Here is a 24,447-nt window from a genome sequence, read left to right as displayed (position 1 = left end):
GGGCTGCGCGATATTGCGCGCTGGGCCTCTAGTATATATATATATATATACACACACACATATATACACACACACATATATATCCTATCTAATAAAAGAGTAGTATGGAAATTAACCATCATTTTGTCCCTCCGTCACAAAGATAGCAGCACCCATAGCTGGCAGAGAGGGGGCTGGGGGCCGCAGTGGGAGGGGCTAGGTGGGGGTGCGGAGGATGGGCTGAGACCCACCCCTGTGCCCACAGCAGCCTCGTGGCCCACTGTTCCTTTCAAGGTGCACGAATTTGTGCACTGGGCCCCTAGTATGTAAATGAATACTTCATGTCCGAGCCATACGTGTTGGATTAGAAATGTCAATTAGGAGTTGAGCATTTGGATCATCTATAATAATGAAAGTGTCATATGCTAATTAGACCAGACATCCTTCTGACGACTTACCGGACGAAGCCAGAGCTGTGAGGGAAGCCCGGGTCCTGGGTGCCTGCCGGCGGCCGGAGGGAAGCCCGGTGCCAGCAACCGGGGAAAGTAAGGCCTACTCTTGCATGAATTTCGTGCATCAGGCCTCTAGTTTGTAATAAATACTCTTCAGAGCCTGCATTTTGAGAACCAACTCTCAGGGACTCAAAGAAATGCAAGGAAGGGCAGATTGACTTTAGCGCTCACACTGAGTGACTGGAGGCAGAGAGAAGTAAAAGAGAGCAGAGGATGTGGTCTCTGGACGCCAACAAAAGGTTGCTCTTTCCATCTGGGCCAGCTGTGGTGGCGGAGAGAAAGGTTACTGAATTTGGGTCAGAAAACCCCAGCTTGAGACCAAATCAGGTTTAGGTACTTTCTATAGCTGTGGCCTCGCAGAAGCAACTTAATCTCTATGTACCTCAGTTTCCTCATCTATAAATGGAAATGGTCCTCTTTCTTAGGGGTTTGGTAAGGTTAAGTGAATTAAGGTATTTTAAAAAGTGTTTCAAAAATTTGTAAACAAAAAACAAGTGTATCAAGTTTGAAATTATATCAAAGTAAAGCGTTACCAAACAACAATAATAGCAAAAACAACCAGGAAAGAAAGGGTAGAAACCTAGGCAGATCTGGGGTTCTTTTGTTTGTTTGTTTTCTTTAAATATATTTTTGTTGATTTCAGAGAGGGAGAGAGAGAAACATCATTTTTATTGATTTCAGAGAGGAAGGGAGAGGGAGTGAGATAGAAACATCAATGATGAGAGAGAATCATTGATTGGCTGCTTCCTGCACCCCCCACACTGGGGACCGAGCCCGAAACCCGGGCATGTGCCCTGACCAGGAATCAAACTATGACCTCTTGGTTTTGATGCTCAACCACTGAGCCATGCTGACCGGGCCTCAGCTTGCTATTTTCTTATCTAACACTCAAAATTCTACAAAGCAAACACCTATATCCCCCAACATTGTAGGTAAAGTAGGATTAAAGAAAAGGAAGAATACAGTACCTATCCTTAGGGTTATCGTGTTAACTCCATTTCTAGAATGCCATCTGACCACTTGGTCTGTGTTCTTTTTTTACATGTGGGCAATGCCTATGGGGAGAACCTGTGAGCCCAGCCAGGACTTGCTGGGGGAGGTAAGAGGCTGGCCAGCGCCAGGGGCAAATGGACCTTTCATGTGGTTCTACAGCTCACAGTGTACAAGGTGCCACTACAGTGCAGTTCCCACAGGTGAACCCGCAGTGGCGGCTTCGTCACACCCTTCAGGGAAAGTGATGTGCCCTTGGTGTGTTTCGGGCAGGTTCTGCCGCTCCTGTATTGCCACCAGTCTGAAGAGCAGTAAGTGGACCTGCCCTTACTGCCGGGCGTACCTTCCTTCCGAAGGAGTCCCAGCCACGGATGTGACCAGAAGGATGAAATCAGAGTTCCAGAACTGCGCGGAGTGCGGCACCCTGGTGAGTGGCCCTGTGCTCACCGGCTTGCAGGGCTGAGAAAAGTGGTACACGGCTCCTCGGTTCACCTGTGCCCTTTGACCTCCCCCTGCCCCGACTTCCTAACGTTGATTGTCTCAGCCTTTCTCCAGTTTCATAGGTGTAAGCGGCAAGAAAATAGTCACCAGATGCCTACCATCGCCTCGTTTTCCACACAAACGCTTTCATTGGCTGCCTCCATCTCTTCTCTTCCCATGACTCCCGTGACCCTGGGATGTGGCCTCCATTCCTGCTCCTCTAGTGCAGGCACCAACGAGAGCTTTGTTAGCAAATCCAGTGGCACACTTGCACCCACGCCCTTGACTTGGCAGTGTTTCTCTCTCTCCATCACTTCCTCCTGTTGCAGTTTTCATCCTTTGATACTAGGCAAGCATGGTTAGATCATGTGAGGGCTTGGGGCCATGCAAAAGATTCTATCTAGATTCTAGATTGTATCTCAAATGCAATAGTGACGCATAGAAGAAGTGTAAGCCTTTGATCGGGGTTACACTTGGGGATATTACTCCAGCGTGTGCGTGGATGGTGGCTTGCAGGGGGCAGAGGCAGGACTGGTGAAGCCGATTTGGTGGCTGTCAGTGTGGGTCAGGTAAGGAAGCTGGTTGGGGAGATAGTGTATTTAGGAGGGAGAAGCAAAGGAAATTGGTGATTGACTGCATGTGGGGGTGAGGGAGCGCGAAGTGTCAGAGTGCCTGCAAGGTTTCTGAGATGAGTAGCGAAGGTGTTAAAATGGGGATCGGGTTTGGAGCAGAATCCACGGAGTTGAATTTGAGATGTGTTAACATTTGAACTAAGTAGGAGATACTTGGCTATACCAGTCTAAAGATCAAAAGAGAGATTATGTACTGAAGGTCTAAATTCCTTTAGAGAATCTTTCTTGATTGTTAACCTAAATTATAGCCTGTTATACTTTCTCTTAGCACTCTGTGTCCCCTTTATAACAATTTTCACCTCTTACTATTATGCTTTTATGATTTTTTAATTGAATATCAGTTATTCCCACCAGATTTAAGTTCCAAGAAGGTAAGGACTGTGTCTGTTTTATTGGCAACTGTGTACCCAGCACTTTGAAAAGTGGCTGGCACATAGTAAGTGCTTAATGCAGTTTTGTTTTTAATAAATACTGGTATTTATGTAAGACTCAGTAATCTCTTCATGGCTGCCTGGCTACAGAATACATGCATGGTCTTTGAGGTCGAACATCCTAGCATCAAACACTAATTCTCTCACTTACTCTTTGTGATTTGGGACAAGTTATTAATCTGAGTTTTTGTTTATCTCTGGAAAATAAGGAAAAAGGTAATGTTTGTGTCACAGGATGGTTTTAAAGGTAAATGAGAAAACACATGGTTTCAAACATGAGAAATACTCAAAATCAAAAGATTTCACCTCATCATAATAGACTGGTGCTTATTTTTACTTGGACATTTTTTTCATCGTATAAAATGTAACACGTCCCAAGTCAAACTCAGGGTATTATTTCATCATCCTGTTCTTTATCCCACCTTTGGTGTCCGTCAGAAACAAGAACATTCAATTATTCTGAGTGGAAATTCCCTTTCTTTTTTCCCCTCCCGCCCCTTTTTCTGCATTTTGCATTTTCTCTTTGGGGTATTTCTTGTATCCATCTCTTCTGTTTTCTGTTACTCATCCTGCCAGGAATACTGCCATTCCTTCGATAGCCATCTTAGATGCTACTTATGCTAAAGAATCCAGGCCACAGCTCCACCCCATGACGCCTGGCTTTCGTATGCCAGTGCCCATATCAGCTTCCTTCCTACTTGTCTACGTACATATCTTTCTCCCCCTTCCATTAGATTAGAAGCAGCTTTACAGCAAGCACAGTGGTTTATTTATTTTTTAAATATGTTTTTATTGATTTCAGAGAGGAAGGGAGAGGGAGAGAGATAGAAACATCAATGATGAGAGAGAATCACTGATCAGCTGCCTCCTGCACACCCCACACTGGGGATCGAGCCCACAACCTGGGCATGTGCCCTGACTGGGAATCAAATCGTGACCCCCTGGTTCATAGGTTGATGCTCAACCACTGAGCCACGCTGGCCGGGCCAACCACAGTGGTTTATGTGTCTTCTGTCATCTCTTACGTCGTCTTACATACTTTTGTCTCTAGAGTGGGCACTGTGTGAAGTTATCAGTTCATCTGTCAGTATATATGGTCCCCAGATTGCTAATTTCTGTGAAGAGCCCTTCGCTTTGTTGATGAAGGAACACAAAGAGGAAGAAGGAAACCTTTAACACGAGTAGTGAAGAGATGAGAGAGCACTGGTGGGCAAAGTTGGGTGTTCAAGACTGCGTAACAGTCTGTGTCCAGGCGGCTACCTACATCGGTCCCGGTTTTTACATCTTTTACTTAGATATTTGTAAGGCGAGGACTCGCTTTTATTTTTGGTCTTTTGTGAAGCAGTTATAACTGTTTCAAGTTTGAGGTTTCACTTCGGTCGCGTGGGCAGCGTGAAGCAGGGTGGGTCGGCCACCTTACCACAGCTGTGAGAGCTCCCTTCAGCACAGATCCTGTCAGTTCCTGCCGAAGCACTGAGTACAACATGTGTTATTTAGCAACAGATGCCTCATGGTCAGGGCTCTGAATGTATATCTGCAGGAACAAGGGCTCTTTCTTTGGCCTTGATAAAAATGGACGGCAAGAGCTGCCTTTCATGTGTGCTCTTAATGGGGCCATTAAGTGTGCTGTGTATTGTGAATTCATGTCCTACTACTAGATACATGCGAAAACCAGGGTATTTATAGCTTTTCCCGAGCCACAGCGTTTCTTTTTACTTATTATGGATATTCCTAAAATCCATCCATTTATTATGCTTTTCTGTCTTTTTTTTTTTTTTTTTACTTTTTCCCCCTTTCTCCCTCTTCCTCTCTTTTTCCTCTCCCTTTTTTCTTTCCCACTCACTTCTTTCCATCACCAATTTAGGTAATGGCATTCCCAAAAAGTAAATTTCAGTTCATCTACGTCTTTCCACTTAAAAAATAAATGCTTTCTAGAAGAACCAAATTCAGTAACTCAACATTTGGGTCTTCAAAGTGTTAGAGAAATTGAAAAGTAGTGCTGTTCTGGATACTGCCCTAGCTTTGTTGTACTGTTTTCATGAATGCATCCTTTTAAAGTCAGCTGACCCCCACTCTGACCTTATTTGAAATAATGAAAGTGGCAATAAAGCCGGGTCACACAGACTTCACTGAGCTCCCTTTCAGCAGTGAGTTTATTTTGAATTTGCTTTTGTGTAGGTTTGCCTCAGCGAGATGAGGGCACACATAAGAACCTGTCAGAAGTACATAGATAAATATGGACCACTACAAGAACTCGGGGAGACAGCAGCAAGGTTTGTTTCCACAGAGTATAGTTTAGTGCTAACTTCGATATGTCTGTAAAGAACTTAATGCTGGGACTAATACAAAGTAATATTGAATGTAAATTGTAATTGAAAAAAAATGTTTAATGTTATGTTACAGAAAAGGGAAAAAAAAAAGAACTTAACGGGAAATTTAAAATTTTTATTGTGAAAACATGCATGTAGTTATGGGCAGGCTCTTAACCATAATACCTGTTATTGGCTCTTAACCATAATACCATTTGTTTTGTGTTTGTTTTTTAATATATTTTTATTGATTTCAAAGAGGAAGGGAGAGGGAGAGAGAGATAGAAACATCAGTGATGAGAGAGAATCACTGATCGGCTGCCTGCACGCCCCACTTATCCAGGTGGTCCTTATAAGAGGGAGGCAGAAGGAGACTTGACTATGGAAGTAGGAGCTATGACAGTGATGGCGAACCTATGACACGCGTGTCAAAGGTGACACTAGAACTCATTTTTTTGGTTGGTTTTTCTTTGTTAAATGGCATTTAAATATATAAAATAAATATCAAAAATATACGTCTTTGTTTTACTATGGTTGCAAAGATCAAAAAATTTCTATATGTGACACGGCACCAGAGTTAAGTTAGGGTTTTTCAAAATGCTGACATGCCGAGCTCAAAAGGTTCGCCATCACTGCTCTAGTTCATAGGTTGACGCTCAACCACTGAGCCTTGCTGGCCGGGCGGTGACCAGTTGTTAATAGCAATAATCATGGACTTTGCATGGAGGGAACCAGCCGAGCACTGGAGAGATGAGGGAAACGTCCTCAGACGGGTTTATATTAAGGGAGATCCACAAACAATGCAGAACTGCTCATTTCTGCTAGGCCCTGCTTTCTGACTAATAGAGCCCTGAAGTAGATCGTGATTAAGAGGTGATTCATCTTAAAAAAAAAAGAGGTTATTCATCTTTACTTTTCCACCACCACTGCCCAGTTCCCAGTTCACTCCCTCTCATTTTGCCGGTTTCTCCTTAGAAAGTAGGAAGTCACATCTCCATACATCTCCATATATATTCTAACAAGGAGGTACAGGCCTCCGCAGGCGTCTGTATTCTATACCTTTGGGGGCTGGAAGATGGATGGGTGTTGCTAGTAGGTTTAATGGAAAATATTGATCTCCTTTTTTTTTTTTTTTTCTTTAAAAAAAAAAAGAAAAGAAATCTGGGTCATTATTGTCCGGATAGCCAGAATAATTACAAAGTTTGGAGTCTCTCTCTCTACTAACAAAATAAAGAAATGGTGACTTTGAAACCATTAAATGTGCTTATAAACTCAGTTACCCAATAGTGGGATTCAGTAGGGGTGTGATTTCTTTCTCTCTCCTGAAGGAAAATGTTAGTTCTGCTTATTTTAAGAAAACACACTCAAAATGTAGCTTATACTTTTTAACCTGGAAGTCTAAATGATCGCGCCATTCCTTTTGTTTTACTAGACATTGCTTTGCAAACATACTTGCTTTATAGGATTCGTTTTATCCTATGACAGTACAAATTTTAAATTTTTTTTTTTTTAATATATTTTATTGATTTTTTACAGAGAGGAAGGGAGAGAGATAGAGAGCTAGAAACATCGATGTGAGAGAAACATCGATCAGCTGCCTCCCGCACATCCCCCACCGGGGATGTGCCCACAACCCAGGCACATGCCCCCGACCGGAATCGAACCCGGGACCCCTGAGTCCGCAGGCCGACGCTCCATCCACTGAGCCAAACCGGCTTCGGCCAAATTTTAAATTTTTAAGCAGAGTCCAGATTCTGTTGGATTGACCCCAAGGGCCAATAGGAAGGAAGGATAGCAACTGGTTTGAGAAAGTATGTGTGTATTTGATTGCAAGGTTGATAGGTTTTATAAAAAATTAAAATATCAAAAGCTAATTTAAAGCCAAATTTCTTCTGCTAGTTAGAATTAAATAGTAAAGAATTAAAATAACAGAAAATGAGAAGGGTTTAGATTAATATTTGCATTTAAGATAGAAGTCGTTGCTTTATAGAAGAACTTACTCCATGATTCAAATTTTTTTTTTTAAAATATATGTTATTGATTTTTTTACAGAGAGGGAAGGGAGAGGGATAGAGAGCCAGAACGTCGATGAGAGAGAAACATCGATCAGCTGCCTCCTGCACACCTCCTACTGGGGATGTGCACACAACCAAGGCACATGCCCTTGACCGGAATCGAACCTGGGACCTTTCATTCCGCAGGCCGACGCTCTATCCACTGAGCCAAACCAGTTAGGGCCATGATTCAAATTTTTAAATTTCTTACGCAGGCAGCTTGTCTAGAATACAAGTCTTAGGAAGTAGGAAGTTATATCTGTAATGGAAAGTGAGCAAAAAAATTCCAAGTTTCCATATTGTCCCTAAGAATTTAAGGCAGCACTGGCCAATAGAAATAGAATGCAGAACACATATTGTAATTTAAACTTTTCTAGTAGTAAGGAAAATCAATTTTTGATATATTTTACTTAACCCAAATATAGCCAAACTATTATTTCAACATGTAATCAATATAAAAGTTATTGAGATAGCCCTAACCTCAGTGGATAGAGCATCGGCCTGCAGACTCAAGGGTCCCGGGTTCGATTCCGGTCAAGGGGATGTACCTTGGTTGTGGGCACATCCCCAGTGGGGAGTGTGCAGAAGGCAGCTAATTGATGGTTCTCTCTCATCGATGTTTCTAACTTTCTATCCCTCTCCCTGCTTCTCTGTAAAAAATCAATAAAATATATTAAAAAAAAAGTTATTGAGATATTTTACATTCTTTTTAGATTAAGCCTTTGAAATTCAGTGTGTATTTTATACTTTGGCATATCTCATTTGGACTAGCAATATTTCAAGTGCCCAACAGACACATATGGCCAATGGCTACTGTATTGGGCAGCAAGATATAGGAACAAATACCCCCAAGTGTAAGGGCTTAACAGGGTAGTTGAAGGTCATTTTTCATTCTTCATTCGATACTAATTATGTGAGTTGACAATTGTAGTTACACAGGGAGGGGAAAATAGGTTTACAGTTGTGAGTATGCAAAACACAGTTTATTTTTGTATTATTATTTATTAACTATTGTATTATTTTCCATATGAACAACTATAAACCTAGTTTTGCCCCACTCTCTCTCTCTCTATATATATATGCTAGAAGAGTTGGAGGACAAATAACACCCAAATCAACATTAGGAAAGGGAGGATGGAAAAGTGACAAAGTAACGCAGGGACAGGTGGGTGGACTTAGTGCTCAGTTTCTCAGTGAGTGGGGCTTCTAGTGGCCTGGAGCTGTTTCTCTCCCCTGCCCCCAGAAGGTCACGTATTTACATCCCTCAGGAGAAAGACTTTAGGCACCAAGACCATTATCAGGACTGGAAAAAATTATACCGATTCAGAAAGAATGAGGACTGGAAACTGGATCCATTTTTTACCTCTGTAGTTAAGTGACTACTCTCATTGCCAATAATTTTAGTGATATTCATATTCTATGCAATTTCCAGGTGTGTGTGTCCATTTTGTCAGAAGGAACTGGATGAAGACAGCTTGCTGGATCATTGTATTAATCACCACAGATCAGAAAGGAGAGCGGTGGTAAGGATTTTTGTCACTATACATATCTGCAATGTCTAAATTCAATATATATTAGAAAATTTATTTGATAGGCTTCTGTTTACAGATATTTAATATAGGATAATTTGTCAAGGTTATGGTAATTCTGTGACATTAACAAAATGTGAAAGTGTTGAATTGAAACTGATAAGAATTACTAATGTGCATTCAATCATTCATTTATGAAATTAGACATCATCTCTTACAGATAATCCTGGGCATAATCAACTAAGAATATCCAAAATGCACAGTTAAGATCTAACTTTAGTATAATAAACATGGTCACATCCTAGGTTAAAAACATTTTTAAATAATGCAAATAGAGTTATGAAAATACACTAGAAATGAAAAGTAGAAAATTATCTGTTTTATAAAAGGCTAATATGCAAAGTGTCCCCTTGGGTGTTCGACCGTGAGACTGGGAGTTCAATTGCTCACTATGATGTGCGCTGTCCACCAGAGGGTGGTGCAGAACAAAGGAAGGCCCCGGCCGGCAGCCGGAAGGCCCTGATTGGCCCTGATTGCCGTCCAGGCCTAAGTACCCTACCCGTGCATGAATTTCATGCACCAGGCCTCTAGTATAAAATAAAACAAAAAGTCATTCATCTTTATGAATCAGTCTGTTACTTTATTTCATATATATCCACATGCTTGTGCATTAAATACACATATTGCTCATCATTTCCTAGATTCATAGTGAGTGCTGACTTTTTTTCTTTTCAACCTGGCATTTCAGTTCTACTTTGTGCTGTGGCTTTTTAAATTTTTTTTAATATATTTTATTGATTTTTTTTTACAGAGAGGAAGGGAGAGGGATAGAGAGTTAGACACATCGATGAGAGAGAAACATCCATCAGCTGCCTCCTGCACACCCCCTACTGGGGATGTGCCCGAAACCAAGGTACATGCCCTTGACCGGAATCGAACCTGGGACCTTTCAGTCTGCAGGCCGACGCTCTATCCACTGAGCCAAACCGGTTAGGGCTGTGATGTGGCTTTTATAATTTTTATTGCTGTATAGTAGTGAGGTAGGCTTTTTGTTTGTTTTTTGTTTATTTTTACCAAGTTAACTCTAACACTCACCATATGACCACCAATCAAATTTTTGGAAATTTATCCTAGAGAAATAAAAACATCTATGCAATTATCTGTACACAAATGTTCATTACAGTTTTATTTGTAACAGCCCCAAACTGGAAACAACAAATGTCCTTCAGAAAGTAAATGGTTAAACTGTGGTACATCCATATCGCGGTCTACTTACCACTACCAATAAAAAGGAAGGAACTATGGATGCAAGCAACAACTTGGATGAGTCTCAAGGTCATTTTGCTCAGTGTAAAGAGCCAATCTCACAAGATTAAGTGCTGTATAATTGGATTTATTTAACATTCTCAAAATGATGACATTGTAGAGGTGGGGACAGATCAGGGACACCAGGGTAGGGAGAGAAGGAAGTAGAGGGGTAGCACTAGGAAGTTCCTTTGCAGTGACAGGACACTTCTGTATCTGATTTTGTTGATGGGCATATGAATCTATGTGCGTGATAACATTTCATAGAACTACACACACACACACGCACACACACACGCACACGCACACATACACGCACACACCCAAAACTGAATTCATGCAAAAACTGGTGAAACCTAAGGCAGATCTGTAGTCTAGTTAATTGCTAACTTCCTGATTTTGATAATGTGCTATAGTTATGTAAGATATTACCATTAGGGAAAACTGGGTGATGGGAAATGGGACCTTTCTGAATTATTTTTGCAATTTCTTGTGAGTTTATAGATATTTCAAAATGAAAGTTTTTTTTGAAGAGCTATTCATAGCTATTAAATTAGGAAATACATGTAAATACTAATTACTGATGCTGGTGTGTTATAATCTTTATTACTGGTGATAATAAAAATACTTTAGAGCAATAGATATTATGGACCATAAATGTTCATAACCTTTGTCTACGAATCTCCATTTCTGGTCATTTATCCTAAGAATATAACCCCCCAAAAGATAAACACTATAGATAATATCATTTGTAATAATAAAATATCTACATACAAAAAACTTATTTCAAGAGGTAGGCAACTAATTAAGTACATTACAGTGCATCTACTAACTGTACAATTGTTTAATTAATCAGTTAATAACTATGAAAATAGTAGCTATACAGTAATATGTATACAAGAAATATATACAAGAATAAATGCAATTTTATGTGTTTAATGTTTTAATGTTTATGAAATTTTAAAACATAAAACTGAGGTATGGCCAATAGATTTGTCGAGTTAAATTTCACTTTATTGAGTGACTAGTTATTTTTTTAATTAAAATTTATTGGGATGACATTGATTAATAAGATTAGATAGGTTTCAGGTATAGATTTCTATGATACATGATCCTTATTGCATTGTGGGCCCATCACCCAAAGTCAAATCATCTTCTGTCGCCATATATTTGGCTCCCTTTACCCTTTCCTACCCCCCCTTCCCTCTGGTAACCACCATACTGGTGTCTGTGTCTATGAGTTTCAGTTTTATATCCCTCATATGAGTGAAATCATATGGTTCTTAGCTTTTTCTGACTGCCTTATTTTGCTTAGCATATTCTCATGCTGTCCATCCATGTTGTCACAAATGGCAGTATTTCATTTTTTCTTATGGTTGAGTAGCTGGCTATTTGATGTTTTAATTCTGACATTAGTGATTATTTTAAATTCTTTCTTGAACTCTTGGTCTTGTCTGTTTCCAGTTCTGCCCACTCTGCCGTTTAATACCCACTGAGAACCCAAGCAGCTTCAGTGGCAGTTTAATAAGACATTTGCAAGTCAGTCACACTCAGCTCTATGAGGATTTCTTAGTAAGTATTTGTTTTATTTTTACATTGTCTTCATGCTGTCTGTGTTAAGCTTACTTTTTTAATCCAAGCGAATAAGGAGGAAAAAATGCATATATAACCACAGTGTTAAGTATTAAGTAAGAAATCATAAAAATAGAGTGTTTTGTAAATTTGGCTATTAATATGAAAGCAGTTATCTGCCTTACACAAAACTATTTTTTGTGTGATCCACATAATTATCCATTGTATAAGGAGCCAGATTTCACCTTCAAATTACTTTAGTTTCTACTTTACTCCCTCCCTATGTATGGTTATAGTTTTTGTGGACCTGAGAACTTATACATGATGAAATGAAATCACACCAATAACGAAATGACTCAGAGAGTTTGTTCTGCATCCAGTTGCTTTTATTTATTTTATTTTTAAAAATAAGTTTATTGATATCAGAGAGGAAGGGAGAGTGAGAGGTAGAAACATCAATGATGAGAGAGAATCATTGATCAGCTGCCTCCTGCACAGCCCCCGCTGGGGATTGAGCTTGCAGCCCAGGCATGTGCCCTGACTGGAATCGAACCATGACCCCCTGGTTCATAGGTCAATGCTCAACCACTGAGCTACACCAGCTGGGCCAGTTGCTTTTATAGTACATTGAATGGCTGTTCACAGATATGAAATTATCTGTGTAGTAAGGCAGATAGCCATTATTTTTAATTTAAATTTATAAAATACAGTATTTATTGAACTTTTTTAAACATAAATTTATTATGAAAAATATTAAACGTACACAAAGTAGACAGAATAGTACAATGAACCTCCCATAGAACCATCACCTACGCATCAATAACTACCAACACATGGCCAATCTCGTTATGTTGGCTTTTTTTTAAAATGCAAGAAAAGTTAGGTATTGCGTGAGTAGTCCTAATGCTTATGACTGTATTTCCCATGATCAGAAATTAGAATAACAAGCAAAAAGTTAATGTAGCCTTTGTTGTGCTTTGGTCCATGTGTTGTCATGGGAGGGTAATATGTTACCCTGAGTCCCTTTCAGCCTGTAAGGGGGGGAATCACTCAGAACCATGTTCTGAAACACAATATTTTATTGTTAACTTTCATCTAAATACAGGAATGTTAATGGCTAAATTTGAATTCGCAGATAATTTGACATTGTTTTATGCTATTTTAAGATAGAATTTAGTAATTGTTAAAGATTTGTTAAAAATGGTTAATTTGAAAATTCTCTCCTTGTTTTCTGATCTGCGCACTGTGATTATCCAGGTTCAACACAAGGAATTTAGGTTCTGGCCTGGATTTAAGTAACAGCTCTGTCACAACAGTGTGACCTTGGGCAGACTACTGACCTTTGAGCCGCTGTTGATTTGCTAAGTGAAGGGAGTAAAAAGCAACTACTCCCCAAAGAGGATTAAGTGAGGGAATGCAGGGAAAGCGCTTTGCACAGTGTGGGCAGGGATCTCAGGCAAGTTGGAGGTGGGGAGAGAATAGATGGGAATATGAGGACCACTTGAAGGACTGCACAGGCTACAGCAGAGCTTCGTGGGCTCTGTTCCGGCTCCCAAATAGTGTCTCTGGCCCCCAAAGGACACAAGGCCTTACCGAGCCTGGTTCTGGTCTATGTGTTCTCATTTTTCACAGCACGTAGGGAGGGCTTCCTCTTTAGTTTAGCTCCATCAGATGTTCCAAAAGCCATCACCTGTTCTAGCTGTTCACATTCAGTCCGTTCTTCTCAAGATCTTTCAAAGTATGAATCCGGGGCTGGTCAGGAGGAAGCCACTTCGATGAGAATACTTTCCACCCACTCAAAACCATATTCTTGGATATGGAAGTGGGGCTGAAACAGTGTTTTTTGGTTTGTTTGTTTGTTTCCTCAGCTACCAAGTACTATGGGAGGCACTTCATGCATATTATCTCATTTTATTCCTTGTAACAACTGTCAGGGAGTACTCTATTATCCTCACTTAGGTATGAAATATCTGAGGCTCAAAGGTTAATACATTGCCTAAGAAACAACCAGTATTGAGTCCCAGATCTTATGTTCTTCTACTCTTTATGGCTTTCCTTTGGATTTTATTTATTTGACTTTATGGTTTTACTAGAGGCCCAGTGCATGGATTCATGCACTTTGGCCCGATCCCTGCAGACCAGGCTGAGGGACCCCACTGGTGCACAAATCCGTGCACTGAGCCTCTAGTATGCATATAAGATCTTTGGTTAATCTCTTCCTGCCCTCCCCCCTGCCCCCTTCCCTCTGAGATTCATCATTCTGTTCCATGTTTCCATGCCCGTGCGTTGAGCATCTGCCCCCTGGTGGTCAGTGCGCATCATAGCTACCGGTCAAACTGTCGCTTAGGCTTTTATATATATAGATGTTTCAGAATGGACTTTCAACACAGATTTACAAGGTTTGTTTTTTGTGTTTTGTTTTTGAAGGAAGAGGAGATGAGTTGCAAAGACAGGGCTCTTGATAGTTTTTGTCTTGTTTACAGAATGTGCTGACTTGAAGTTTTGAATGCCATTTTGACCACAGGAAGGCAAAGAGAAAGAGAGTTTTGCTTTCAGCAGTTTTCAAATAGATATTCAGTAGTTGTGCTGAGATTGCTGAGTCCTATGGAAATGTCTTAACTTTATATGACCTGTTATGTGGAACCTAGCTCTCTGACCAGTATTTGTAGCGTTGACTAAAAACTACTCATTAGATCAGATTCAAAACTTTAAATTCCAAATCAGGACTATTTTACTATGACAATACCTGGTTTCTTTGTAGGCAGGCAAATGAAACAGAAAATGCACTGGCCCCAAACAAAAGAGCTAGGTTCCCTGACGGGTTTTTTTATGGAAGATTGGACAGGTCACTGAACTCAGGGCTCCCTCAGTTTGTGAAAATTGTCTCTGATTGTATGTTTCTAATTATTTTTCTTAATTCTAGGATTTTAATATAATTGAGGAAGCTCTTATCCGAAGGGTATTAGACCGGTCACTTCTGGAATATGTGAGTCACTCAAACACCACATAATGTCGTGAAAAGGAGAAGGAAGGAGACCATACAGTTGCACCATTTGTTAAGATGCTGCTTGAACAGTTGGAGGGGAATTGTCGATGTCTGACGGGCAGAAATGTACAACACAGTTCTCTCGCATTTTAAAACTGCTTTTATCTTGATGGTTTAAATCTGTTTTACATCCGTGAGCCTTTTAGACGCTCAACAAACAAAAAGAGTCTCCATTAGCCATTAATATACTATGAAAGAGAACCTAAGGCTGGGATTGGTGGGCGAAGGATCTTTATTTGCAAACTGGATGACAGTATGTGTCACGCTACTTATTAATAAACAGCATCATGGTAGGGCAAGATAACTAATCCTTGTTCTATGTAAAAAGATGGAACGTGAAACCAATTGTGGACATGCAAGGAAATATGAAATCTGTTCCAGTGCTCATGTTCTAATCACTAATAGAATAACATGAATAACTTTGTATGGTAGGGAAGGAAAATTTTGGAAGTTGATGAAGTCCATTTAACCAAATTGTATAACATGATGTAACAAAATTAATTTCATGTTAGGAATGTATGCCTAATTCTTTTACTTTTTATAACTGCATACCTAAGAATTTAATATTCTATTTTTCAAATGTTTTGGCAGTTAATTTGCATATCTCGATGATTAGCCAATGGGAAGGGGAGCGAAGTTACGGTTAATTACCATGTTTATTATTAGATAGGATGTTTCAGAATGGACTTTTAACACAGATTTACGAGTTGTTGTTTTTTGTTTGTTTTTAGTTTTTGAAGGAAGAGGAGATGGGTTGCAAAGGACAGGGCTCTTGATAGTTTTTGTCTTGTTTACAGAATGTGCTGACTTGAAGTTTTGAATGCCATTTTGACCACAGGAAGGCAAAGAGAAAGAGAGTTTTGCTTTCAGCAGTTTTCAAATAGATATTCAGTAGTTGTGCTGAGATTGCTGAGTCCTATGGAAATGTCTTAACTTTATATGACCTGTTATGTGGAACCTAGCTCTCTGACCAGTATTTGTAGCGTTGACTAAAAACTACTCATTAGATCAGATTCAAAACTTTAAATTCCAAATCAGGACTATTTTACTATGACAATACCTGGTTTCTTTGTAGGCAGGCAAATGAAACAGAAAATGCACTGGCCCCAAACAAAAGAGCTAGGTTCCCTGACGGGTTTTTTTATGGAAGATTGGACAGGTCACTGAACTCAGGGCTCCCTCAGTTTGTGAAAATTGTCTCTGATTGTATGTTTCTAATTATTTTTCTTAATTCTAGGATTTTAATATAATTGAGGAAGCTCTTATCCGAAGGGTATTAGACCGGTCACTTCTGGAATATGTGAGTCACTCAAACACCACATAATGTCGTGAAAAGGAGAAGGAAGGAGACCATACAGTTGCACCATTTGTTAAGATGCTGCTTGAACAGTTGGAGGGGAATTGTCGATGTCTGACGGGCAGAAATGTACAACACAGTTCTCTCGCATTTTAAAACTGCTTTTATCTTGATGGTTTAAATCTGTTTTACATCCGTGAGCCTTTTAGACGCTCAACAAACAAAAAGAGTCTCCATTAGCCATTAATATACTATGAAAGAGAACCTAAGGCTGGGATTGGTGGGCGAAGGATCTTTATTTGCAAACTGGATGACAGTATGTGTCACGCTACTTATTAATAAACAGCATCATGGTAGGGCAAGATAACTAATCCTTGTTCTATGTAAAAAGATGGAACGTGAAACCAATTGTGGACATGCAAGGAAATATGAAATCTGTTCCAGTGCTCATGTTCTAATCACTAATAGAATAACATGAATAACTTTGTATGGTAGGGAAGGAAAATTTTGGAAGTTGATGAAGTCCATTTAACCAAATTGTATAACATGATGTAACAAAATTAATTTCATGTTAGGAATGTATGCCTAATTCTTTTACTTTTTATAACTGCATACCTAAGAATTTAATATTCTATTTTTCAAATGTTTGTAGCTTATTTAGGAATATTTCTATAATGTAGGCAAGTTCTTAAGAACCGTCAGCTGTTATTGATAGTAGAGGTATTCACATCCATAATTTTTAGTGGAAAATCCAAAGGGCTTTGATGTTATTTTTATTTCCGCCGTTAGAGAAATTATAAAAAAATACTGAAAACCCAACAGAATTATAGCTCATCACATTATGATAGGAAAGCACTCTTGTCAGCCACCCTGGATGTCCTCTGCGTGTCCTGTCACAGTTCACAATGCTCGTCCCCAACCCCACAAAAGTAACCATTACATTGATTCCAGTAGTAATCACTTTCTTGTACTTCTTTAGTGTTTTATTGCCCAAGGGTGTATCTCTACACACTGTTTTTTATCTTATTCATTTAAAATTGTTATGAGATGTATCGTTTACATCCCTTTTTTACACGTTCCCCCGTTCTTTCTTTTTCTTAAAATTTACCAATTGGAGAACCTGGTCTTATGATTCACAGTTTCCCAAGTCTGTATTGTATTGATTGCAGGCTCATGGCACAATTCAGCATGTTCCTCTGTCCTCTGGACATTGACACATGGGTCCAGAGGTTTGAGCAGACTTTTGGCAAGACTGTCCGGTTCAGTCTTTTTGTGACGTCGGCTAAACTTGACACTCGGTGCCTAGATCCAGTGATTTATTGTGGGTTGGAGAGTATTCTAATGCTATCATTTCTTTTTTGTGTGTTACTTGGAACATTTTTTGTAAAAGAGATGTTCCCCCACATCTGTGATTTGGTTAACCAGTGGTAATGTTCATGCAGGAAAAGAAAAATAACTATTTGAATTTTTCCCTTTATTTACCAATTTTCAAGATAAACTTTTCCCTGTCATCTTCTAGTGATCACTCTTTTTAACAGCATTGTGAACTAACTTATGAATTCACACATATTGCATAGACTTCAATCCACTTTAAATATTACCTTACTGGGCATGCATGCAGGAAGCAGCCAATTGATGTTTCCCTCTCACATCGATGTTTCTCTTTCCCTCTCCCTCTCCCTTAAAAAAAAAAAAATATTACCTTACTGAAGCTCAGATTGCCCTGTCTTTGGCCATTGGGTGTCTCACCACGTTGCCTCTGAATCCTTTTGACCCTACTCTCGAAATCTTTGGTGGCTTCCTTGCTGTCTCACGTGACACAATATTCCAGGCCCAGCTTGTATGTTTCCTGCCCTAGATCTGGAATCGGCCATTTGCCAAGAAGCCTGGTCATTTTCAGTGAGAAATGGCATTTCCACGCTCTGCTCGGGGTGGTTATGCTCATTGCAACTAGACTTCCCATTGTTTCTGGAAGGGAGCTAAGAAATAGCTTTGATTTTTAAAGATAAAACACTTCATGAGTTTATTTTTAAAAATATATATTTTTGTGCTCGCTTCGGCAGCACATATACTAAAAAATTGGAATGATACAGAGAAGATTAGCATGGCCCCTGCGCAAGGATGACACGCAAATTCGTGAAGCGTTTCATATTAAAAAAAATATATATATATATACATATATATTTTATTGATTTCAGAGAGAAGGGAGAAGGAGAGAGAGAGAGAAACATCAGTGATGAAAGAGAATGATTGATAGGCTGCCTCCTGCACACCCACACTGGGGATTGAGCCCCCAACCCGGGCCTGTGCCCTGATGGGGAATTGAACCATGACCTCCTGGTTCATAGGTGGACGCTCAGCCACTGGGCCACACTGGCCGGGCCATGAGTTTATTTTGATACTTTCAAATCAAATGGAGTACTACAACCTAATCCTTTTTTTTTTCAACCATATTTCCATTTTTTCTATACTGAGAATTCTGGTTTTCCAAGACGGGCCACGATAAAATTAGAATATCACACAGATATTCATTTCTTTTATTACCTTACACATGCAACAGTTTCAGAGTAACAATACTAATACAACTACCACCAATATTTAATGAAAACAATTAAACATTTTTTATTTGCGCTCCCTATCCTCCCTCTACTTTTTAAAGCTGTACTCTATCAACATTTTCGGAACATTTGGTATGGCATCACATACTGTACTCCCTGCCTCCTCCCCCATTTAGTCTTAGTTCTTCAAGTAACTGTGTTCAGTGCTTGCCACCAGTCCTAATTTTATAGTTTGACTGTTTTTCATATCTGACTTTTTAATGACGAATCCAAACTTTTGTTTCTTACACATAAATGTAGTCGTAATCATGGTGTCCCAAATATCTATAGTAAACCATCCATTCCTCTTTAAAGTCTTGCTTATGGCCCTGCCACCCACTACAAGGGAATTCGAACGACATAAAGCCGGTGAAGTTGAGGGCTTTCCCTCCTCCTTGTAGATGTTGACTTCACAGCTGTGAGCAAGTAACAGATGTTTAGTTTCACAACCTCTTCCTCCACTTTGGATGAGTCATCCAATAAAGCACAAAAGGAGGGAGGTAATCATCAGACTGAAAGTCTATTTTTAGTCCCTAAAAAATAATTTCTGAGCATCAGTACTGTCCAGGAAATAAATCTTTGTTCATTTAGAGCCATCCAAAAGGCATCTTTAAATCTATAAAACTTGAAAAAAAAGTCAAAACTTTAAATCCCGTATTTTACATAAAGCTTTAAGTCACCCGTGGGGCTCCGTGCAGCAATTCTGTACCCTGCCCCTGGATTCCCCCGAGGAGAAGTTTGCCACCTCCAGGACTCATCAGGTGCTGGCCGCCTGCATGATTTTGCCTTCTGCATTGTTTTGAGTTCTAAAACGGTCAAGTGCAAATATTCATTCTTTCACGGTGCCTTTAACCTTTTATGTTAAAAAAAATCTTCTAATTCTTTGTTTTAAAAAATGAAAACCAATGTTTGAAGCTGTTGACTACTAACAAGTTTCACGCTGTTCCTAGCGCCTGAGATGCAGCTTTTCCAGGGGCTTCTGAGGGAAATCTGAGTCACGTTTCTCTTCAAGGCTAAACTCTTCCAACCCTGCGAAGCCTGTGGAGCTGTTCCTTTCATGTACCTTTCCCCCGGGCTTTGAACGTAGGCTGAAAGTGGGGTTCCGAGTCTGTGGCCCTATGTTAAGACCCCGGTCACAGATCCAGCTCCAACGATGGCGCTTCACTGCGTTCATGGGGTGCTCAGTCTTTCACGTGGAAGTGAGCTCACTCCAGTGACTGAATGCTGAGTGTATAGTTTGTACCTTTAGGCATTGAAGTTTTTTAAAAAGTCATTAAGAGATTCATTCTTTACTTATGCAACTGCAAAAAAACAACTGTATGATCAGAATTTAAAATGTGCAGGTGTTTTGTTTTTTTTTCCTTCTGTAAAAATGTATTGTGAGAAATAAAGAATGGCAGGACCATTGCTTTCATTAAAATATCTATTGTGTCTATTCTTTTTTTTCTTGAACACATATTTATTTTTATCTTTTGAATTTAAAAATCTTTTTCTCTATTATTTATTTATTTTTAAATTTCTTTATTAAGGTATTACATATGTGTCCTTATCCCCCCCCATGGCCCCCCCCCACCCTATTGTGTCTATTCTTAAATATTGATCCTGATACATTTTTTACACAAACCGATAAACTTTTAAAATTGTCATTCAGCAGTATCTATCACAAAAATACACCTTCACGTAGGCCTCTCGGGGAAAGTTTGGTAATATCTAGAGACATTATTTGTCATAACTGGGGTTTCGAGTGGCCAGGGACATATAGGTAGAGGCCAAGGATGCTGTTTACTATTGTACAATGCCCAGCACAGCCCCCTCACAACAAAGGATTACCGTGCCCCAAATGTCAACAGTGTCGAGGTTTAGGAACCCTGATTTAGGCCAAAGAAATGCTGGTCACCATGGAGTTACTGGTTCTGCTTCCAAGGGGCTTCACTGAAATGTAAAAGGTTAAATGTAGATGAATTCTATGTCATACTCTCTGCTAAATATGTACTAAGTTCTAGGTGGCCGAACCTGTCGTGTGTACCCCAGTTCAGGATACGCTCAAACATAGGAGAGCTTTTTAGATTTTTTCACAAGAGGTACAGCTAGAACACGGGTGTTATTGACGTGACCTATGATGAGTGACATCCTGCAAGGTAGAGGGAACCCAGGAGGAGTTGGGAAGACTTAGCATCGTCACCTAGGCTACTTTCATGGCAGTAAATAAGACAAAATCTTACAGAGGGACACCTGTATCTGAGATCCTTGAGGCTAAGAAATACTTACGTTTTTATCTTATTACTGGACAATCCTCTGGTATTTTAATCCTGCAGGTTTCAGAAAGCCACACACATGGGTCTTGATTAAGGCTAATCATTGCCCCCAAAGTAGCCAGGTAAGAGGCTCAGCGAAGGTGAATCATGGGAGGAGATTGGTCAAGGTCGTGCTGCGGTTATAAACCCCCAGATCCCGGCACTTAACTTAAGGTATAGTACTGTGGGCCCTGGCTCTTCTCCAGGCAGCTGCTCTCTAACCACAGAGTTACAGGCCACTTTGATCTCATGGCATTTCTATGTCACCGTGTGCTCCTGGCACCCCTCATCACAACAGACTGGAAAAATGGCTGATTACACAGGTAGCACCGGCCCTAACTCCAAATACCATTGGGGATGAGGGTTTCCACATAGGACCTTTGGAGGGACACATTCAGCCCATACATGCTCGTTGAACAGAAAAATGAATGTCTGACACATGGATGGATCCGACTACTCCTGTTAGCGTCTCTGCATATTCTTTTCTCACCGGGAAGGTCTATATGGGGAACAAATTTACTCCTTTTTTCCCTGCTGTGTGAAAATGCATCTGGGCCCTTCACATACTTTTTCTTTCCTGGCTGTCACAATAGTAAGACTTTCCAATAGAGGGCACTAGAGAGACACTGCAGGAGGAAAAGGGCTGCAGTGTCTCTCTAGTGCCCTCTATTGGCCATCTTCTGCAGTGCCCTGTGGCCAGCAGCACCCAGCATCCCTCTGGATCAGTGATTGCCAAAGTGGGCGCTACCGCCCCCTGGTGGGCGCTGCAGCGATCCAGGGGGGCGGTGATGGCCACAGGTGCATTTGTTTTAACTTTTTTGTATTACCTTTCTATTCTGAGTTCAATAAATAGTTTCATAATTTCAAACTTCAATGTTTCTAATTTACACCTTTCTTTACTATATTTTACGAAAAAGGTAGAAACATTAATACATATATCTTTCTGTTTAATTGCTATTAAAATTTAAAAAAAATTAATTTCCAGGGGGCGCTGAGTAATATTTTTTCTGGAAAGGGGGCAGTAGGCCAAATAAGTTTGGGAACCACTGCTCTGGATGGTATCTTGAGGAATACCTGAGATACTTCTTTTCGAACAGGTAGTTTTCCATGGGACCCTGGAGGACTGGTTTCCAGCAAGTTCTGACCGCATAGCACCACAGTGACTTCTCTACCATCCAGTGAGACACAGGGACCTCTCCAGCAAGGCTTGGGTCTATAGGCCCTAGTGGTGGTGGGAGTAGAGCCTTTCTTTGGGTACTCTATTTCAACCCTAAATTCCTTTTACTAACAAAGTAATATGGGACACTTCACAAATTTAGTTGTCATCCTTGCATAGGGGCAATACTAATCTATATTGTTTCAATTTTAGTATAGTGAGCACTCAACCCTATAGTCTTTAGATTTTTCTACTACTTACTATATGAATCTGCTAAAATTAAAAATTATATTAAACTTTCTCAGTTCAAATTACTGTGTCTGTTCAAATGTCTCCTGATTTGACCTAGACTGATCAATCAGGTTATATTGATTTTTCCCGAATACCCACAAGAAATTTGCATGCTCCCATCAGATTTTGCCGGCTGTGGGTAGAGAAAGAAGAGTTGGGAGTTGAGAATGCTGAGGTCCAAATCAAATAAGTAATCATTTGCTGGACTGAGGTGCCAATGTCTCGTTCTCTGATTCACTTCCCTTTGGGTGTAAAATTGAAATGCTGACAAAACGGAGATCCCGGCCACTGGAACGGGAAGGAATTAATGGAGGATTTGGACTCCTGACTCCCCGAGCCACCCCGCATGCTGCTCCCTTCCTGACAACCAGGATGACACTGCCTTTGCAATACACATGGAACTGGAACTCAGTTTGGGGGTGGGTGAACGTTTTAGAAGACAGAGAAGAGCTCTCTGCCAGTCCAGCCAACTTTCTTCATCTTCTCCTGAGACGAAGTTTGTCAGGGTAACCTGGGTATATGTTGCCCCAGAGTTACTGCTGACAAACAGAACATCTATAGGGGTAGCCCCATTCTTGGCTTTTCAACTTAACAGCCCTACAGACATAACCAAGTCTTTGGTGTTTACTTTTTGGGAGTTCTCCTAAAATGAGACTGATAGACAGGTGACTATTAGGATTGTAGGCCCAGTAAAAACCCAACTTGTATTAATAGGACTGTGATCTATTATAATCCATGGGCAGAATGTCCTAATTCCTTAGAAAGCCTCAGGTCATTTTTGCATCTCAACACTTTCAACAAAAAGTGAGTTGTAAATGAATTATGCCACTCCTCTCTCCCCAAACAGGGTCAGCTGCTCTAATGTTCTTTTAGGTCAGCGGTTCTCAACCTGTGGGTTGAGACCCCTTTGGCGGTTGAACGACCCTTTCACAGGGGTTGCCTAAGACCATCCTGCGTATCAGATATTACCATGACGATTCATAACAGTTATGAAGTAGCAACGAAAATAATTTTATGGTTGGGTCACCACATGAGGAACTGTATTTAAAGGGCCAGAAGGCTGAGAACCACTGTTTTAGGTACTCCTTTGACAATAGCAATGTTCCCAGCAGGCAACATCAGAGAGCCAGAGTGGTTAACAGTATACTTTAAAGGGCCAGAAGGCTGAGAACCACTGCTTTAGGTACTCCTTTGACAATAGCAACGTTCCCAGCAGGCACCATCAGAGAGCCAGAGTGGTTAACAGTACAATTTTCACCGCTACCAACTCAACTAAATGATGCCCATGAGACTCTGCTTTGCTTCATTCACTCTGTCCAGCAACAGATGGTACATATCCGATGGTTCCTCCTCCTTTCTCCAGGTTCTAAATGCAAGTTTTCATGTACTGTAGTTGTATTTGCTCTGCATTGTGGTACATAGAAATGGTTGATAGGAATCACCTTTATGATTTAGTCTAAAGCTGTAGGATTATGAGATTGTGGACGAAAGGGGCCACACGCTGACCTGACAAGCTCAGGGGAGGTCTGCATGGCAGTCTTGCAAACTCAGAGACCTAAAGTCACCACAAAGGATGGTCTGAAATTAAACTTTAATAAAAGCAGTTATGGTGGGCAGTTACGTCCTAGGCCAGTATCTTCACTGACAAGGTCAACCTTTACCTTAACTGAGCCTATCTGTCTTTTTGCATCTATGATAACATACCCTTGAAATGTCTGGGTAACTTGTAACTTCCCTTTTTCTGGAGCCCCTGGGGCACAACCAGATGTGCTGGGCACCAGGACAGAGACCACAAATTCCTTCATTATCATGTTAATTGATCCTGCACCCACCTAAGTATGTGTCCATCATTTTACTTTTTATCCAACCCCAGGGGTTTCCCCTGCTTTGCTTTATCCCTCCTCCTTAATCTATCACCAATGAGTTTCATGTAACCCACCTACACCCCTCCTTTGATTGCAAATGTATAAATA

At 40.3% G+C, this 24,447-nt stretch overlaps 1 protein-coding gene and 1 long non-coding RNA gene across 2 annotated transcripts in view; one reads left to right on the top strand and one right to left on the bottom strand.

The window, feature by feature from the left end:
- Window positions 1-15,143, top strand: part of RNF125 (ring finger protein 125, E3 ubiquitin protein ligase) — a 26,202-nt gene extending 11,059 nt beyond the window's left edge. Inside the window, exons 3-7 of the mRNA XM_014541543.1 lie at window positions 1,755-1,908; window positions 5,203-5,297; window positions 8,820-8,910; window positions 11,686-11,793; window positions 14,717-15,143. Of these exons, the coding sequence (XP_014397029.1) occupies window positions 1,755-1,908; window positions 5,203-5,297; window positions 8,820-8,910; window positions 11,686-11,793; window positions 14,717-14,803 (535 nt within the window). The 3' untranslated portion in view covers window positions 14,804-15,143. The remainder of the gene's footprint in view (window positions 1-1,754; window positions 1,909-5,202; window positions 5,298-8,819; window positions 8,911-11,685; window positions 11,794-14,716) is intronic.
- A 934-nt stretch (window positions 15,144-16,077) lies between these two features.
- On the bottom strand, window positions 16,078-18,179 carry LOC106726449. The gene is made up of 2 exons (XR_001362525.1): window positions 17,839-18,179; window positions 16,078-17,737 (listed from the first exon to the last, which is right to left on the bottom strand). It is a non-coding gene; the product is annotated as an uncharacterized LOC106726449 (long non-coding RNA).
- Between the last annotated feature and the right edge of the window lie 6,268 nt (window positions 18,180-24,447).

This window comes from Myotis brandtii, unplaced genomic scaffold (assembly GCF_000412655.1).
Source record: "Myotis brandtii unplaced genomic scaffold, ASM41265v1 scaffold107, whole genome shotgun sequence".
Lineage (NCBI taxonomy): Eukaryota > Metazoa > Chordata > Mammalia > Chiroptera > Vespertilionidae > Myotis > Myotis brandtii.
This window is presented reverse-complemented; position numbering and strand designations above follow the sequence as displayed.